At 49.1% G+C, this 18981-nt stretch overlaps 4 protein-coding genes across 4 annotated transcripts; 3 read left to right on the top strand and 1 right to left on the bottom strand.

Moving 5' to 3' along the window:
* Nucleotides 1-360: 360 nt before the first annotated feature.
* On the top strand, nucleotides 361-5726 carry HETIRDRAFT_307011 (uncharacterized protein; the record flags this gene model as incomplete). The annotated part of the gene is made up of 16 exons (XM_009542940.1): nucleotides 361-438; nucleotides 498-734; nucleotides 796-1689; nucleotides 1748-2087; nucleotides 2146-2250; nucleotides 2303-2515; nucleotides 2575-2756; nucleotides 2816-3070; nucleotides 3123-3291; nucleotides 3342-3569; nucleotides 3626-3765; nucleotides 3822-4110; nucleotides 4167-4308; nucleotides 4370-4993; nucleotides 5049-5280; nucleotides 5337-5726. The coding sequence occupies 16 exons, from the start codon at nucleotides 361-363 to the stop codon at nucleotides 5724-5726; spliced, it is 4518 nt and encodes a 1505-aa protein (XP_009541235.1).
* A 617-nt stretch (nucleotides 5727-6343) lies between these two features.
* On the top strand, nucleotides 6344-11855 carry HETIRDRAFT_413634 (uncharacterized protein; the record flags this gene model as incomplete). Its single annotated transcript, XM_009542939.1, has 21 exons — nucleotides 6344-6631; nucleotides 6695-6803; nucleotides 6858-7009; nucleotides 7063-7105; nucleotides 7160-8316; nucleotides 8373-8519; nucleotides 8576-8673; nucleotides 8729-9038; nucleotides 9094-9111; nucleotides 9165-9241; nucleotides 9293-9465; nucleotides 9521-9940; nucleotides 9993-10071; nucleotides 10130-10271; nucleotides 10324-10494; nucleotides 10559-10781; nucleotides 10836-10945; nucleotides 10998-11098; nucleotides 11163-11414; nucleotides 11472-11556; nucleotides 11607-11855. The coding sequence occupies 21 exons, from the start codon at nucleotides 6344-6346 to the stop codon at nucleotides 11853-11855; spliced, it is 4404 nt and encodes a 1467-aa protein (XP_009541234.1).
* Nucleotides 11856-11997: 142 nt separating this feature from the next.
* On the top strand, nucleotides 11998-12949 carry HETIRDRAFT_246566 (uncharacterized protein; the record flags this gene model as incomplete). Its single annotated transcript, XM_009542938.2, has 3 exons — nucleotides 11998-12379; nucleotides 12433-12782; nucleotides 12842-12949. Coding segments are annotated over 3 exons (840 nt in total), but the record flags the coding sequence as incomplete, so codon positions are not given.
* A 4186-nt stretch (nucleotides 12950-17135) lies between these two features.
* On the bottom strand, nucleotides 17136-18323 carry HETIRDRAFT_114484 (uncharacterized protein; the record flags this gene model as incomplete). The annotated part of the gene is made up of 1 exon (XM_009542937.1): nucleotides 17136-18323. The coding sequence occupies one exon, from the start codon at nucleotides 18321-18323 to the stop codon at nucleotides 17136-17138; it is 1188 nt and encodes a 395-aa protein (XP_009541232.1).
* Between the last annotated feature and the right edge of the window lie 658 nt (nucleotides 18324-18981).

Genomic DNA, 18981 nt, shown 5'->3' with positions numbered 1-18981 from the left:
AACGACGACCCCGTCCCCCCTCCGAGCTCCTCGCAGCCAGCGCATTCCTCTCTTCCCTCTCTTGATCCTGCCCTGATGGATCGCCCCCCGTCATCTCACTCTCCGCCTCCAGCCATGCGCACCCGCCGCCGCTCGCAGAGTGGTCGTCTTGCGGATTACCCGGCGCCCTCCAGGAACCACACATACCAGCCCACGTCGCTTCAGCCATCGAGTGGTTGGGATCCTCGCTCTGGCGAATGGGTGCAAGCGCCTCATGGTCCTGGGGGCAACTTCTATTCCAGTCATGTTCATTCGCCGCCCAAGGATGTCCAAGGTTCTCAGCCGAACATCATGACCTTTGTCAAGGACGGCATCCCAGGCATGTCCCAGTCGCCGCCAAAGAAGCGAAGAAAGACCGCGGACGACGATGCGGATTACCAGCCGCCTGGTTCGCGACGCGTGTGTACTCCTTTGTACTTTCCTCGTGTATCCGCATCATTCATACGTTTCTTTTCCAGCCGGGACTCCGTCGACTCCCTGCGAGGAACAGACAGTTACGAACGCAGTCTCCGATGACTGAAGTGACTGAACATGAGCCCGGAGAAAGGTATGAGCCCACCGAGGAAGACAGACGTCTTGTGTCGTCTGATCTCAGCGACTGCGAGGAGGTATGGCTCGGGGAATTAGGCAACTACATGTTAGAGACACAAAAGCGAAAAAGGTTGGTCGAGGAATATTTTGCCCAAAGTGCTGTGGTAAGTGGGCCTCTCTTTTGTCTGGTTCAAGCCAGATCCTTATGCAAATATCGATGATCAGGAACGGAGTCTCGCGTACATGGACCATCTATCGCAGCGTTATGCGGACACGTTGAGAAGGATCCCGCTTCCACCACCTCCACCACCTCCGCGACCACTTCCTGTCCACCCAAGCGTTGACGACGAGCTTCTGTCTACATTGCACGCTCCCTCATCCAACTCTGAGTTTGCCGATAGCCAGGAACACGGCTATGACAATGATCCGTCCAACCGACGCTCATTTCGTTCCACGAACGCTGCTGAGGATGCCGCGCGGGAGTTAGAGGAGTCTATTCTTGGGCCAGGGAAAGGAAAAGGAAAAGGAAAGGACCCCAAGCGTCCTGCTTCCCGCGGAGCCTCCGAAGCTAGTAGCAGCGACCTCGAAGTTCCCCTTGATCCAAAGAAACACGCAAGTAAGAAGAGAAAGCTCTCGAAACCCGGTGGTGATATAACAGCAGATTTGGAGCGATCCATTGCTGACGATCAGCGTTCCGTCGCTTCGACGCAGGATACTGTGAGGCTTATGCCGGCAACAAAGGGACGGGGAAAGGGGAAGGGCAAACAGGTTCTACAACGGGAACAGAGTATGGACAGTATCTCTACGACACCCAAGGCAGCACGCAAGAGGCCAGGCCCACGTCGGAAGGCAGGTACGTTACCCCCCCACACGCAAGAGCACTTGGGCATCGGGTCTATCGCCGCCTCGGTCGCGGGTGACTCAACGCCTGCAGGTTCACGGCCAGCATCTCCAGCCCTCACAGCAACAGATGCTACGGTGTATGAGATCGACGAGATCCCGCCGCCGTTGAAGAAAGCCAAAAAGGTAGACGATGCAACAATGTTGAAGCGCGTGAAGGTTCTTGAAGAGGCGCAGCGAAAGGTGTGGAAGAGCATCGCGCGTCGTGAAGTTGCCAAGGTATATCGATACGGCTATCCTGTGTCTTTGCATATCGTTCATTCTTTTCATCTTTCAGGTCTACAAGTACCATGCCATGGGCTACCAGCAACATCAGGCTCAGCTAAAGCGGGTGGCAATGCTCTCTTCTATCCAAGCTCGCCGACCCTTCACCCGAACCCCCAAGGCAACAAAGGACGTGCAAGCGAAGAGCAAGCGTCTCATGCGTGAAATGCTCATCTTTTGGAAGAAGAACGAGAAAGAAGAGCGCGATGTGCGCAGGCGAGAGCAGAAGGAGGCGATTGATCGAGCCAAGGTTGAGGAAGAGAAACGGGAAGCGGCGCGGCAGGCGCGAAAACTTGAGTTCCTCATCAGTCAGACGGAGCTCTACAGTCATTTCGTGGGCAATAAATTGAAGAGTACGTCTGTTCATCCTGCTGCTCGCAGCGCAAGGCTGATCGATACCTTTCCAAATAGCCGCCGAAGTTGAAGGAGAGGCTGCTGACTCGGCTGCTGTTCCTAACGGTGCCAACCTCGATGACATTGACCCGAGCACTTTGCGGGACATTAATTTTGATGAAGGTATGTGTATTATCTTGTTTGTCACAAACGACTACTTAAACATATTCATCAGAGGACGCAACAAATCTTTACAGACATGCCAGGGTCAGCGCTCAAGAAGCTGTGTCTGCTGCGCGTCGGAAGGCCGTGGCTTTCGATACGCAGACCGCTCTTGAACGGAAAACGAACGAAGCTATTCAGTTAGCCAAGCATCAAGCTCATATCCGAGATGACGATGACTCAGGGCAGCCGGGAGCAGGAACATCGTCTACCCCTCTCGTGGATTGTAAGCCCACGATAATCAGGCATATCGTCTACTAATCGTATTGTTTCGTCCTTCACCAGTGGATTCGGACGAACTCAACTTCCAGAATCCAACTTCGCTCAGCGGACCGCTGACAATTGGGCAGCCCCATATCCTCATGGCTCAGTTGAAGGAATATCAATTGAAGGGTCTAAACTGGTTGGCAACTCTTTACGAACAAGGCATAAATGGCATCCTCGCCGACGAAATGGGTCTTGGAAAGGTAAGCAGAAATTTCCAAGTGCTGTTTGGTCACCTCTTTATTTACAACAAATTTCACAGACCGTGCAATCAATATCGTTGCTGGCTTACCTTGCTGAGACCCATGATATCTGGGGTCCTTTCCTTGTCGTTGCGCCTGCATCCACACTCCATAATTGGCAGCAAGAGATCAGTCGGTTCGTGCCTACTTTGAAGGCTTTGCCTTACTGGGGTAACGTCAAGGATCGAGCCACGCTCCGGAAGTTCTGGAGTAAAAAGGAGATTAGCTATAACCAAGACGCTCCTTTCCATGTCCTTATAACCAGTTATCAGCTGGTGAGTTAGTCGCTTCGTGATGTTTCAATGCGATACTGACGGGGCTCTCTAGGTCACTCAAGATCAACAGTACTTCCAGCGCGTCAAGTGGCAATACATGATTCTTGACGAAGCTCAAAACATTAAAAATGCTGCCAGCGTTCGATGGAAGACACTCCTGGGATTCCATTGTCGCAATCGCTTGCTTCTGACTGGAACTCCAATCCAAAATTCCATGCAGGGTACGCTTCCTCTGGTTTCGTCTGTCGCCGCTTGGCTAACATGAGCACAGAGCTCTGGGCGCTTCTTCATTTCATTATGCCCAGTCTGTTTGACTCTCATGACGAGTTCAATGAGTGGTTTTCCAAGGACATAGAAAATGCGGCGGAGAATAAGGGCAGCAAGCTGAACGAACATCAACTTCGTCGGCTGCATATGATATTGAAGCCTTTCATGCTCCGTCGTGTCAAGCGGCATGTGCAGAATGAGCTCAGTGATAAGGCAAGCCTTGAATATCCGTGTGAACGGACAATGTTACTGACTTGCCTTCGTAGATTGAGAAGGATATCTATGTAGATCTAAGTGCCAGGCAGCGGGCGATGTACCGGGCTCTTCAGGCAAATGTGTCTGTCGCGGACTTGCTCGAAAAGGCTGCGAACATCGGCGATGCCGATTCCGCGCGGTCACTCATGAACCTTGTGATGCAATTCCGTAAAGTGAGCTGTCCACGGATTGAATCCTAAAATGCGGTTAACATGGTCATTGTCGTTAGGTTTGCAATCATCCAGAATTGTTCGAGCGTGCGGACGTTGTTGCCCCGTTCTCGTTTTCTAGGTTTGGGCAATCCGGGCCTTTGAATCGCGAAGGCGACTACCTCATAGTGCCGTATTCGACTCGCAACCCCATTGAATATGCGATCCCCACTCTGTTCTACCTCGATGGCGGGCTCTTGGATGTACCGACCGAGAATTCGACGTACCTGAGATCGGACAGCAGCGTTCTGAGTAAGATGATGAACATATGGTCACCTGATTGGATAGAACGATCCTTGTGCGAGGATTGTAAGTACTCTTTGTGATAGTTACGATGCAAGTTCGCTGATGAAAGTGGCTATCAGCACTTTCAGGCTTCTCTTTCCTTCGCTTTCTCGACATGACTGCTGGTGAGGCACACGCCCTCCATGTGGCGCCACTTCTGCACAGACGTCTTCTCGCTCTCGAGGAGGAAGCTGAGAGAGCTAGCCAGGATCCATACTATCTGTAAGCAATTCCGGCTTGTCTTTCTATCATAACATCTGATCATCTGTCGATCCAGCGACAGCGACTTTGGCGTCTCCTCTATAGCTAGCCGTTTCCGGATTCCTTTCGGAAATATATCATCGTTGGCAGACATTGCAGAGGGACAGCCTGAACTTCGTGCCATATCGACAGCGATGTGGTCATCATCATGTTTATCCAGGCCGAGCCTGAAGTGGTTCATACCCTCCGTGGTCGCTCCGCCTGTTGCCATGTACTGTACGGATAGGAACTTCATAGAGCATCAGTCGGCTCTGCTAGAAGGACCACTCGAAACCCTCGCTCTCTATGGGTTACAGCCAAGTCTCCGAGAATCTGTCGAGGCCTCCGCAGAATATGGTCATTTGATTCCCGGAGTTCCATCTGTAGGCTTGATTGGCTCCTCCTCCTTTGATCAGCTACCTCTTCCCATTATGCAAGTTCCGGAGGCCAAAAGTCTCATATATGATTCGGCGAAGCTGGCTCGACTAGACGCTCTGCTACAGGAACTCAAGGCTGGGGATCACCGTGTCTTGATCTACTTCCAAATGACTCGGATGATGGACCTCATGGAGGAGTATCTGATCTACCGACAATACAAATATCTGCGCTTGGATGGCTCGTCAAAACTAGAGGATCGACGCGACATGGTCATGGATTGGCAGACGAGGTACGTGATTCCATAACCCAGTTCAAATGGGGAGTTAGCTGACTAGCGGTCCAAGGCCCGATATCTTTATATTTATTCTCAGTACCAGGGCTGGCGGTCTCGGTATTAACCTGACCGCTGCAGACACAGTGGTTTTCTACGACCATGATTGGAATCCATCGAATGATGCTCAAGCTATGGACCGTGCTCATCGTCTTGGACAGACGCGGCAAGTCACGGTGTATCGTCTGATCACGAGGGGCACCATCGACGAACGCATTGTCCAACTCGCCCGTGTCAAGAAAGATGTGCGTTTCCTTTGCGTCTTACAATAGACTTCTTCTTATATCTTGACATTAAATAGGTTCAAGATATCGTTGTCGGTAACAAGAATTTCACTGATGTCACAAAACCAAGCGAAATTGTCCAGCTGCTACTCAACGAGGATCAGTTGGCGAATCTCGAAAGCGGCGTTTCGGACAAGACCGCAGGCAAACGTGCAGCACAGCCAAACGGAAACGGAGACACGATGCGTGACCTCTGGACCGAAGAGGGAGACGAATTTTTCGGACATTCCAATGCCGCATCAAATGGACCTACGGAGCAAACCAAGGATGACGAATCGACACCGGTCCCAACCTCTGTGCGTGGCAAGAAGCGGAGGGCTGACGGGGGAGGCACTGGTCGCGGGCGAGGACGGGGCAGGGGCAGGGGTGGCAAGCAGAAATCGACTGGTGCCGTCATATCGGCTTAAGCGTGGGCAGTGTTTTCCGTACTCTTTGGCTTTTTCTGTGGATAGGACCGTCGCATGCTTTGCTCTGTGAATCTCTTGTTTTTGCCGTATACATTTGCTTTATCCTTCACCTCAAGCCTCTTATAGATCATGTTATACTATATGTACATTAGGATACTATATGTTGTCTTCGTAGTTTGTCTTTCCTTCTCCGTTGAACCCGGCATCACTTTGAAGGCGTCTCGGTTGCACGGTAGCGCGAAGACGATAATTATGAGGGTATGGCTAATCACGGCCGGCACGGCGGCGCTGGAGTCTCCGTCAGATCGTCGATCTGTGTTCGGTTGACCCTTTTCCACTGCTTGTGGCTCCGTATGTGCATTCACTGCATTGTGCAGATCTCATGCTTTTACCAACAATCAACTCTTCTCTATCTCTCTCATTCCTGGCTGCCTGCGAAAAACTAGACCATCTACCTCCATCCAACTCGTTACTTGGGCTGTGCTGCTGCTGAAGTCGCGTCCGCGCAATCACTTGTTTTCTTGTCTTTGACAAGTGTACTACCCATCCTAACCACCGACCTCCACTGCTGAAGCCTTCGGGTTATCAAAGTTCTAGGTCGGCCTTGGTCTATTCCAATGGCCAAGAAGAAGAGAACTCAGCTGAAGCCGATCGTTCGTGGCTTTGCGACGACGTCGCAGCCCAAAAAGGTCGTTCCTGTAGTAGAGGCTCCAGAGGAAACCAGTCAAGCCGAGCAGCAGGGTATACATGACCCTGAGCCCGATGCTCATAAATTGGGGTCCCATACCCCTGGCCAACCTTTGGTCGACGAATTCGATCCGGAGAAAGTCGAGGAACAGTCACTCCAGAACCTAGTCGACAAGTTGCAGGATAAAACGGAGAAGGAGATCACGAGGACAATCAAGGTAATACTTTTTTTATTTCAGCTTCTATGCCGCTAAATCGCAGGTGTGCATCCACATGAACAGAGTATCGAGATAGACAGGCGCTATTCAAAAACTCTACCTTTGATTGACCTTGACGGTGATGTCGTGAACCACATCCTGCATTTGATCTCTGAATCTCGAGGGGATGAAGGTCAGTGCATCATTTGACAGGTTGTCCGAAGGTAATTCATCACGCATCGGACAGGGAAGCGGCTAGTTGACGAGTCTGAAGAAAAAGTCATTGCTCGGCTGGGAATCACCTATGGTGTCCTACGACGCTTGGGTTTCTCAGAGGAGCGAGTCGAAGAATGTCTTCGGACTATTAATGGTGTCAATCTTCAGGAAGCATTTGACTGGGTGCGTTGAGCCTCTACCGGGAATTGATCATGGAGCTCATTGAAGGTCGATAGCTCTATATCAATTGCACCGAACATGAACTCAATCCGGATAAGGGTACTTCATTTCTATCTCCTTGATAAATCGCTTACTTAAACCTCTTTACGACAGCGTCAAACGATGCCGATAGCAAACCTCCTGTAACACCTGTAGCTCCAAGTTCCGCTCACACTCCACGGACGCCGACGGCCAATCCTTCTTCAACTCCCCCAACTCCCAATACCGTGTCACGGCTGGATGCCAATGCACGACCTTTCACTCCTCGCTCTAATCCGCCTCCCATACTTCCTCCATTGAATTCCGAAGACGAACAAGCAGACCTTAAAGCCCGTATCTTGGCAAGAGTCTATGATGATAATGCAACTCCATCAGATACAGACCATGCTGATGACGATCCCAATCAAGAATATGTTCGATTGAAGCTCAAGCTAGACAGTTTTGCGTCAGGGCGAACCGAAGAGATGGCCGACCGTTCATTTGTCAAAGAGCTGCAGAACCGTTTACAGAACATCAAGGAGCATTACTTTTTCGATGCACGAGATGCTGAAGCTATGTATCAAACCAAGCGGCGCGAGGCAGACGCGTTGAGTCTTCAGACCCGCTTGCGCGGAGACGAAAAATCCTTCCAGCAGGGTTCGTCCATACTTCCAGTCAAACGACGTCCCCCAAAGTTGGAACCTGCTCCAATTGCTGTCGCTGCAGCAAAACCAGACTTCTTCGGGGGAGATGACGCTGAAGAGCCTGCAGGTGGCATGTTTGAGATTCTTGATGAGATGCCGACTTCCGAAACCACCGAACAGGGGATAACTTTACAAGTCCGTGATATGGCACTTCCAAAGCATTGGTCAGGTCGCACCCCGAAGGTCTTGCTGACGGAGACGGTCACTAAATCCGACCGTTTTGCTGTCATCTCGTATCGGATATTATCTGGCGGATATCGTGCAAAGAGGGCCTCTGTCAGTATTCGCTGGGGTACTGGTAAGGAAGGGGAGTGGACGATGATGGATACTGCGTGCTATGACGAGGGTCAAGCAGAGCAATTCGTCGCTACTCTAGCGCTTCACTCATTGACATTCCCGGTATCTGAAGGGTTTGCTTCTACCAGTTCTAGCTCTGGACAGACCTCTTTCCGACTGCTTCCACCAGTGTTTCGTGAACTCTGGGATGAATTGGAAATCAAACGGAAGGCTTCAGATGACGCGGCGAATAGGGCCATTTGGTCGAAGTTGAGAAGAATACTTGAGCCCAAGATGGATAACGAAGAAATGGTATGTATAGACAGAAACATTCTTCATGTTTGACTTACTTTAACCGAATTATTTAGCCCACTGGCGTCAGCGGCAAGCAGCTTGCGGATGAGAGGGCTAGTACCACCTTCCGAGGACCATACGGTAGCAAAGATACCATCTCCGAACAGTTGTCATCAATGTTTAAAGCTCGGCAGGCTTCGCCGGCCTACCAGGACATGCTTGTAAGTCAATAATAAGGATTCTGAACTCTATAATCTTGCTGATGATAGGTGTGAAGCTTCAACGCAATCAGCTTCCGATTGCACAATATCGAGACCAGATCATTTCTACATTGGAGTCATCACAAATCTTGGTTTTGAGTGGCGAAACTGGATGGTGATCTATCATTACAATCCCGAGTATCTATCATAGACTCAATTGTCTTTTTCAGCGGCAAGTCCACCCAGGTTCCGACTTATATTCTGGAGGATCAGCTTGCTCGCGGTAAACATTGCAAGATTTACTGTACGGAGCCGCGCCGGATATCCGCTATCTCTCTTGCCCAACGAGTATCTCATGAGCTGGGAGAAGTTCTTGGTGCCGTTGGCACTATGGCCTCCCTTGTCGGATACTCCATTCGTTTAGAAAGCAACACTACACGCAACACACGGCTAGCGTTCGTTACGAATGGTATCGCTTTGCGGATGTTGGAAGGTGGTAGTGGACAGGGCGGGATGGGGACTGCGTTTGACGAGATAACCGTAAGCCACAATTGCTGATCAATTGAAACCCAAAATGACCCGTTATTTTCCGTAGCACATTGTCATTGACGAAGTAAGAACATACTCGGAAATCATCGTCGTAATCTAATCTCCCAAATTATACAGGTTCACGAGCGCAGTATCGAGTCAGACTTTCTGTTGATTGTTCTCAAATCCCTGCTCCAACAGCGTAGCGATCTGAAGTAAGCTGCCTGCCCACTGAGTCCATTGGTCAAATTACTCACACAAGATAGAATCGTGCTCATGTCTGCCACAGTTGACGCAGAGAAGATCTCAGACTATTTTGGTGGCTGTCCAATTCTCCATGTACCTGGGCGAACATTTCCCGTCGACATCCGTTTCTTGGAAGATGCGGTGGAGCTCACTAAATGGTCGATCACCGAGAACTCCCCCTACGCCAAGCGACGTGCGTATAGCATCTCACACCCTTGCGTATTCCTACCAAGTTACATTTGTCCTAGTTCACGAGAAGTTTTATCGAGGCAAGAAGCGAACGGAGTGGACCGAGGAGACGGCTGCCAATGAAGATGACGATGAGGAGTCTTCATCTGAAAACGTCAAATTGGAGAAACGCTACTCTGCTAATACTAGCATGACGATCAACCTTCTTGATGAACGCGTCATGCTCTATGACTTGATCATGAGGCTGTTGGAACGAATTTGCTTCGAAGATGAGAGTTATGCATCGTATTCAGCTGCCATCCTCATCTTCATGCCAGGTATTGGGGAGATTCGCCGTCTCAACGATCTTCTAGCAGACCACCCGCTATTTGGGACAGGTCAAGGCTTTCTGGTGTATCCGTTGCACTCCACAATCTCGAGTGAAAATCAGGGTGCGGTGTTCGATATACCACCGCCTGGTATACGAAAGATCGTGATCGGTGAGTGAAATGTACCGACTTTTGAAAGACGTGCTAAACCTCATGTCTTTAGCCACTAATATTGCGGAGACCGGGATCACCATTCCCGACATCACTTGTGTCATTGATTCTGGAAAGCATCGAGAGATGAGGTTGGATTAAACCCTTTCAAGAGTCAACTCATACTGACATACTGACATACTGACATAGGTTTGACGAAAAACGGCAAATCAGTCGTCTAGTCGAGACTTTCATTGCGAAAAGCAATGCCGCGCAGAGGCGGGGGCGATCTGGCCGTGTGCAAAATGGCTTATGCTTCCACCTCTTCACCAAGATTCGTCATGATACCCAAGTAAGACTTCTTTGCAATCACCAGTCATCACCTACTGATCGTTTCTTGACAGTTGGCTGATCATCCACTGCCCGAGATGATGCGCCTGAGTTTATCTGACCTTGCATTGCGAATCAAGATCTTGAAGGTCAAACTGGGCTCTTCTATCGAAGACGTGTTGTCGCGTGCATTAGATCCTCCTTCTTCAATCAATATCCAGAGAGCTGTATCAATGCTCATCGAAGTCGGTCTTTTCATGTGCACAATCTTATTAAATCAACAGAAACTGATCTTTGACTCGACTAAAGGTTCGCGCACTCACATCTGCTGAAGAGATCACGCCAATGGGACGTCTGCTCAGTGCTTTACCAACGGATGTCCATCTCGGAAAATTCCTTTTGACTGCAGCCCTTTTCCGATGTCTTGATCCTGCTCTCACTATTGCTGCGACATTGAACTCGAAATCTCCATTCCTGACCCCATTCGGTCACGAAGATGAGGCTGATCGAGCTAAACTTTCATTCCGGACAGGTATGTGCTATTCGTCCATTGTCTGTTCGTCTTAGCTTATCTTGAAAAATGTAGAAAACTCTGACTTTCTAACGTTGCATAACGCGTTCTCGAGTTGGCGCCGGGCCTCCGCGAATCCCAGTTTTGTACGGAAGTTTTGCAGGAAGAATTTTCTCAGTCACCAGGTAGCTTGTCTCTTTCTGTACTTGACCTATCCTGACCCTCTTCAAACGATAGAACTTACAGCAAATCGAAGAGCTTCGCCAACAATTCCTGGGCTATCTGATCGATTCTGGGTTCATCCAAGTAGACAGAGCTTTCGTGAAGGAACTTAGCCGGTCAGTTCTTGTATACACGCGTATTCGAGGGCGCTTCATAGCTGGTTACTAATATTTCATGTAGAGCGCGCTATGGTCGAAATCGCACTCGGTTCATCTCGGTGCCAGCAGAGCTGGATAGCAATTCTTCAAATGTCGCCCTCACGAACGCAGCGTTGACAGCTGGTTTATATCCTAAAATCTTATCTATAGATTCCAACTCGCAGATGCGAACGATCACCAACAATCAGGCTGTTTCTTTCCACCCATCTTCTGTGAACTTCAGAAGGAAGCTTACTGACTTTGGAGTGAATCATTTGACGTACTTCACATTGATGTGAGTATGTCTTCAGTCAGAAAGTGCCATCGAGTCTCAATGCGTCGTCAACTGTAGGCACTCGAAGAAGCTATATGCTTGGGAGACCGGTCCTGTAGATGATATTGCACTGTTACTCTTGTGTGGTGAATGCGAATTCAAGGTGCGTCACACAGAGATGGTCACTTGGTTCAAGGACTAAAGACAATGCAGCTCATATCCGACTCCGCCTTCATTGATCGCAAGATCAAATTCCGTTTACCACCAAAGACTAACGTCGCTCTCAAATATTTGCGGACACAACTCAACCTCCTCCTGGCTAGTCAGTTGCGTGGGAAACCTTTGACGGAGTCACAGGTGTTATGGATGGAGGTGGCAATGGCGGTCATGGGCAAGCTCAAATTGGAAAAGGACAGTGACGAGCAGCAGCAGAATTCGATCCTGAACGTTGTTTTGCACTGACATTAGTTACAAAAATCAGCTGGTTCAAAGTGGGTTGGTTGGTATCAGTTGGTACCAAAAGTGCTTCTGTGAGAAAGTGTGAGAAGGCTGCTTCATGCTGCATTTCCCACGCCTCATCTACTTCACAATGATCAACTCAGACGATCCGGTGGTGTCCATCCTTCCGATTCATCTCTCGAATAACCTTGCTCCCAATGTCCACTTGCATCAGTTTCCTCTCCTCAGCCGTCCATTGCAGGTTCCGCCATCTGCAACTTTGAGTGGAAAGCGCATACGAGCACGCCTCAAACCAAACACAAAGCGACTGGAAATCCACATTCCAGTAGACACCCGACCGGAAGTTTGGAACGGCGAAAAATCAACGGAGCTGGGGCTAGGCCGTCTGGAAGATGATAAAGAGAAGAACCAGGACGTAGGTCGGGTGAAGCTGAAGGAGGGTGAAGCACCTCGACTTTCTGAACTGCGCTTGCGGAGCGAGCAAATTCCTCATACAGGTGCTTATATGCTTGGTATTGTCCGCGATGGTACGCAGAAAGCTTTTGTCTTTTCGTGTGGTCAAATTGAAGCTGAGTTTTAGGGCAATTGCATCTGCACCAGATTGACGAAACCCATCAATTCAGACCGACCTTGACGTACCTTGATGCATTGGCCCGGTTGAGCAAGCGGCGAGGAGGGGCTGGTTTTGATTCTGACTCCGACGACGGACCACCTCCTGATCCAGATGAGCCGGCTCATGTATCCGCACCAAAAAAGGAGAGAAACCCCGTGGTAGACGCTAAAGATGTTCAAGTGTCAGCTCGTAAAAGCGAAGATAAAGGGGGTCAGAATCTTACGGGCGGTCTCTCTACTGTGCGCCGAGAAATGCTTATGGCTATCCGTGCGGAGGAGGATGAAGAGTGGCAGGATTTTCATTACCACGATGGCGAGGTGAGCGTCAAACTCTATATAGAGTGGGTCATTGACTGAATCGTCTTCACAACCACCAGACTGCTGACTGTGAAGAGGCGTATGAAGCCCTGTTCTCACAAAATCAAGAAGACCTGGATTGCAAGTCAAAAGTAATTTCCTTTCTTAAGGATATTCAAGGGTTGTGATGAATCAGATTTGTGTATGTTGCATTGTCGAACGCGTTTGCTTTCATTGAATGTATACTTCGAGGAAATCCCGTATGAACGCGAGCGTGAGAACTTTTGGGCACATAGCCAGACTCGGCCACAGACGCCGAGTTGGACCTTGCTCGTCGTGTTCACTGCTGCATCATTTTCAAATCAGTTATGGACAGTGACACAGACTCAGATTCCGAATGCAATTCAGGCACATGGAATGCGGTCGAATTTACTCGCGCGATCACGCAAGGAAGCCAGATCGACCTATCAAGTCAAAATGTATCGACGGAGGACGTGAAGAACGCTATTTCCCTTCTCATGGACATCGATGTGCAAGCCGTTACGGTGAGTAACAGTCCGTCGTCAGATTTCACAGTCTGACCGCTACAGACTCCGATGGTTTATGAGCGCATACACCATGCCTCAAAGATGATTTTATGCCTTTTAGATGAAATTATTTGTGCAAGGTCTTCCGATGCCAGGTTGCTGAATCTCCTAAGATATTTTCTGGAGCTCAGTATGCATATAGTCTATGATACCTGGCTCTTTCTGACAGTGGTCGAAGCTTCTCCTATCTTTTTGTCAAAGCTCTTTGAGTATCGACAGGCATTCTACAGCATTGCTGCTCGTTTGATCGCGCCTGGAACAGCGCCATCAGTCGTCGTTTGCTGGGTCGATGCGATCTTAACCAAGCTATCCGACGCTACTCTGGTGGTTGTGAGCGGAACACATTACGATCTCTCTAGCGCGCAGGCTTCCAATAGCCTGCACAAGCAACGAGAGGACGACGCCATAAGGGCTGCGACTCAGCTCCCTCGTGAGTGTCTTTTTATCCCTTGCCATGACTACCCCTCTTACGGTACATAGGTCGATGGGATGCCGTTCCCGATCTACTGACATCAGAACATGCAAGTCCTGCCCTTGCACGGTTGGCCTTGCGACTCTTATTTGCCGCATATACCGTGCATCCTCAATTGACGGGTGATCCTCGGTTGATGGATGAAGGCATAATCCGAATGGAAAGGCAAGAAATTATCTTGAATTGATTGATCGCTAGCTGACCTCAGTCCAGCACAAGAGTATCAAAGCTTCGAAGCGTGTTGCGTAGCTACATCCTCAAACAATCCTCAAACAACTACAAAATCAATGATACAAGTGTACACGGGCGCTCTACCTGCCCGGATACACAGCAGAGAATTGCCTACGCCATGGTAATATCTCTATACACCGTGAGTATATATTCTGTTGCCGTATTGGTCCGTGGTAATGTACAAAGCAAACCCTTCAGATGATTGAATCACAGACGGAACCTTCTCATGTCGAAACCCCATCATTCTCATACGAACCATATACACAGACGTTATTCTTACGCCTCATCCAAGACATCATGGAACTTGTCCAGCCTGGTAATACCATGCAACCCATTGTTCCGCAGTCGGAACTAGATCCAGCCCAGATCATCCTTGTTCGATGGGGCAGGTTAATTCCTTGGTGTTGGGAAACCTGGGCTGATCCTCGGTGTGCCAATGTAGAGTCCATCTCCTATTGTGTCTGCAATTCTTTTCTTTCTTGGAGATGGGTTTTTGAGTTGACGATTCCTTCAGACAGCGACTTGGCTGTATCATCTAGGTGACCGTCACAAAGACGGGGTCACCGACGATTGGCCGTGGGATGTTCAGCTATCGGAAGTGCTGGTCACCAATGCACAGGGAGCTAAGGTCTTTATACTGGTACGCAGTTCTTTTCACGTTTCCAATGTCGATGACACCATAGCCTGCTTAGCAATTGCTACATCACGGCGTTGCAATGTTGTTGTCCCTCAAACTTGGCGATGCACCTGCTACGGCTCTGGACGTACTCTACAAATGCTGCTGGGCAATCGCACGTATCATAAATCCCATTCAAAATTTGAATGTTATTCCGACTTCTGCCATGGCGAAGTACCTATTTACTTTATGGGCCTTGCTAGGCGACACGAAACTTGAATTGTCAAGTGAGTCTTCTGCTCAGTGGTAATTTTTCTTTTGTCAAAGTTGACTGGGCTTGGAGTCAAAGAACTCATCACGGAATCGTTGATCTACGTGAAGCGTGGGTCATTACAAAAGGCGTTCAAGGGCATGTTGGAGCATCACGACTTGCAGCTGATCTTGATATTAGAGAGAAGTGAGTCTGTATCACTCAAGTCTACTTTCTCTGACCTCGACATGAAAGGAATGGCAGCTCTGAGACGGTTTGGGTTTCCTAGCAGATTTTGTAACCTTCATACGTTGAAATAGGTCTACAGGGAAGTCAACAACGCAAAAGAACGGGCCCTCGCAGACTGTACCGTGCTCTCAATTGCTCTTATGCTCAAGTTCCTTACTGTTGTGTGGCACAACAATATTTCCTTGCCTCTGCATCAGAACGTGGTCTCTCCCTTTCTATCTGACCTTGTGGATTACCTCGTGGAGAACCCTTCTCCGTGCCGTGCTTTGGTCTGCAGCCTCGTCATCGCGCTTTCAACTCTCGAATTTCTCTTTGCTGACCCAGCGTATGAAAAAGTTGTGAAGCTGTGGAACTTTGAGACTCTGTGGCAATTGACTATTCTTTGTGGTCCATCAGATGTCTTGGCTGCTTGTAAGCACTGAGCTCAATTTCCATGTCCGTATCTCATTCATACTATCAGCCACTCTGTCATCATGCATTCTTGCCACATCCTCACTGGTCGCCGACAACCTTGCCCGTGCCGAATCCTGGGACTTACTGCGCGACACACTGATCTTGACCCTCTCACATCGTTTTTTCGCCGACGATAAACCTCTTGCTCTTCTCACCGCTCCGACTGTCTGCCGTGGACTTGTCCGCTTGCTGGATATCGCTGATTCTAGGCTAAGTATGGATTTTCTGTGCTAAAATCTACGCACCCTTCCCCTTGTACATTTGGCTAACATGCGTGTCTTTCAGTGCAGTGGATAGTCACGTCGCCTTGGACGACTACACTGCATAGCGAGATCCGAATGTTGCTCGAAGACTCTGATCCTCATTCTTCGATGGAGAGGGCCATCCTCAAAGAGAGACTCGCGCGCGATGGAAAAAAATTGGTCAACGCTGTCCGTTGTGTTCATTTTTCGAATGATTCACAGCTAACAGCATTGATTTTATAGGTCGAACAAAAAACGAATGAAGGGGCAACCAACTCACAAGTGCGTGGAATTTTTGACCACGATTAGTGTACCCCTTGAGTAACTGTCCTAGGGATCCTGTCGCCTAATGTATTGTAAGCCTCAAAACAGGAACATGTCATATCTCATCTTGATCCCCGACGTATCTTGACCGCCTGTATATATTTTCGCTTCCACAGCTAATTGTATACTGATGCACTTCACAAGCCGGCGCACTTGACGCATCATATCCTGAACTCTTATCTTCGTCCATTCGGGCAACCGCTTACAAAAGCATACCATGCTCAAAACAGTCGTCGAACTGTAGTCCTCGTGAATGCCTCTTCGAGATCTCGCTTTGACCCAAAGTATAGGGTTCTGATACTCTTCCGTGACTGCTTATGAGATTCCATCAAACTGGCAGCCGGGAACACCGCGTCAGCAGCGTGGATTGAACCAACGGATTCGGGTTTCACAAGTACAAGGGATGGACATCATGCATGGGACATCGTCTGTACAAAAACAACATGCAGTCTCAACCTATTCAATGCACATTATGACCATATTGTTCTGTAGGACTGGGGAAAAGTAGTTCACCGGCGTAGCCAACGCTGGATTACAGCTAAGAGTCAGAGGCAGCAAGATATTTTAGCACCGAAAAAAAATTCTACGTCATATTTCAATTCCGAGGACTTTGAGCTGAATCAGGACTAGATCGTGTAAGTGTCGTCAATTGTCAAGAAGGAATACAAGGGGGGAAATTGCAAGAAAATATCAGACTGAGATTGTGTATGCAGATCAAGAGAGAAGATGTAGATCAATTCGACGTGCCGGTGAAGAGTGGTAGCACATTGTAATTTATATACTGTGTTCCCCATTTGCATCAATACTAGGATTTTGCGGTTCCTCCTGGAAGACGGGGGTTGTATCCAGGAGCAAACGATTTAGGCTGTCTGTACAAAGTCACTGAGTTTTCATACCAGAGAGACAAAAGTAGGAGAGGAATGTATCATATCTTGCGCGGGTGACGGGCGTCACTGATCTTGAGCGAACCGGAAATCGTTGTTAGGCGCTGTAACCTCGCCAGCTGTGTGAAGCTCGGACAGAGCTAGCAGACTCCTTAATGCCGACAACTCTTCTCTCAACAAGGGTTCATCGGGCTCTGGGTGCATATGAATAGGCGATGCGGACGCAGATAATTCTGGAGGTGCAGTGTCTCTTTGGTTGCTCATCCGTACTAGGAGCTCAACCTCAGTAGACGACGACTGAGCAGTGTCTGGGGTTGACGAAACCGGAGCCCCCGTCGTGAATTTCGCCAGTCTAGCCTCGAGGGCTGCACGTATCTTGCGTTCTTCTGAGAGTTGTGCGTCCACAGCGACGCGCCGATCCATCTCCCGGACGTAGCGGGCCTCAGCAGTTAGACGTGAAGCAGATTCAACCTTGAGGATGTGTCTCATGTCTGTGAAAGTATGAGGTGTAATACACTTTAGGCTAACGGGTTTCGCGGCGGGCAAAAGATACGTACTGGTAATGAGGCTGAGCACACTAGGCGGAACGTATATGCTCAACGCGTCACTGGACTCTTCCCCGGATACAGACAGAGGCAGAGATACTAACCCAGATATATCTAGCATCTGGAAGTCAATCGCACTAGAGGCCGCGGGGTCATCCTCTTCATTTAGCATCTTCAGACCCAAGAAACTCTCTCCCTCAACGCGCCTCTGTTCTGGTCGCATGGAAGCACTTTGTGTCAGATGCAACGGGCGCCCGGAATTCAGGTTCGTTTGACTTTGTGGAAGTTTAGAAAGATTCCGTTCGAGAGTCATTTTACGAGTACTATGGAGTCCCTTGGTTTTGCCATGTCTCTTAGCCGTAACGGACTTGTTAGAAGAAGACTCGCTCTCGGTAGGAATAGATCGTGAGGAAAAGTTCAGTCTTGTTGTAGGAGTTATGGTAGATGCGTTTAGGACCCCAAATGACTCAGCGGGAGGCGGTCTGATTGTTGATTGCTTTTGGGACGTAACAAGGTTATCCTTTGTAGATGAAGATTCGTTTGACATAGCGTCCAAGATGATATACGGCTCAGGAGATGGAGTGCCCAGAATAATTGATGTGATCACAGAAGTGGAAGAGGCCGACTCAACGTGTTTGCGCCTTTTGGCAGATAGATTGGACTGCAGAACTGTCTTAGCTCGTTCTGAAATGTTTGCAGCGTGGGTCATCGCTACGGATCCACAGATTTGACCGTTTGAGACATATGCAAATTACGTATTCTTCATAGTGCTCACCTGGACGTCGGGCAGTAATTAAAGATCCGTTTCCGTTGTCATTAGTCAATGATCCTCCATTTTCTAGGAGCATCAGTTCTCAACTATTACACGCTGCTCAGCGTGACCTCGAGGGCTCACTCATTAATGTTCTCGGTGTGAGCAGGACGTGATCTAACGTTGATAGCGTTTTGGGAACATGAACATAGTGTAACACATAGGGGAGGTCTCACCAAGCACTAGCTTTCGTCTTTTAGTTTCGATGCTTGATCTGCCTGATATGATGACGTTCACAATCAGGATTGCTAGAGGCAGGCTGCAAATGACTGGAAGTGGAGGCTTACATGTGGGCGGAGACGTCGGCGTGGCCTTGCTACCGAGCTGAGTTGCAGAAGATTGAGAAGCGCGTTTTGCCATGAATGTGGATGGCCTCGAGCAACTCGAATGTTGGCCAGCAAACTTGCCAGACAGGACCTCACCCGACTAGCGCCCACTAGGGTTCCGTGAGTAATCCCTGAATTGCTAACATGTTAATAACTTATGTTATTAACAGGCCCCCTCCAGGGGGGCACAATGTCGATGTTAATAATGTTCATAATGTTCGAAATTGTAT

The sequence above is a fragment of the Heterobasidion irregulare genome (assembly GCF_000320585.1).
Source record: "Heterobasidion irregulare TC 32-1 unplaced genomic scaffold scaffold_01, whole genome shotgun sequence".
Classification (NCBI taxonomy): Eukaryota; Fungi; Basidiomycota; class Agaricomycetes; order Russulales; family Bondarzewiaceae; genus Heterobasidion; species Heterobasidion irregulare.
This window is presented reverse-complemented; position numbering and strand designations above follow the sequence as displayed.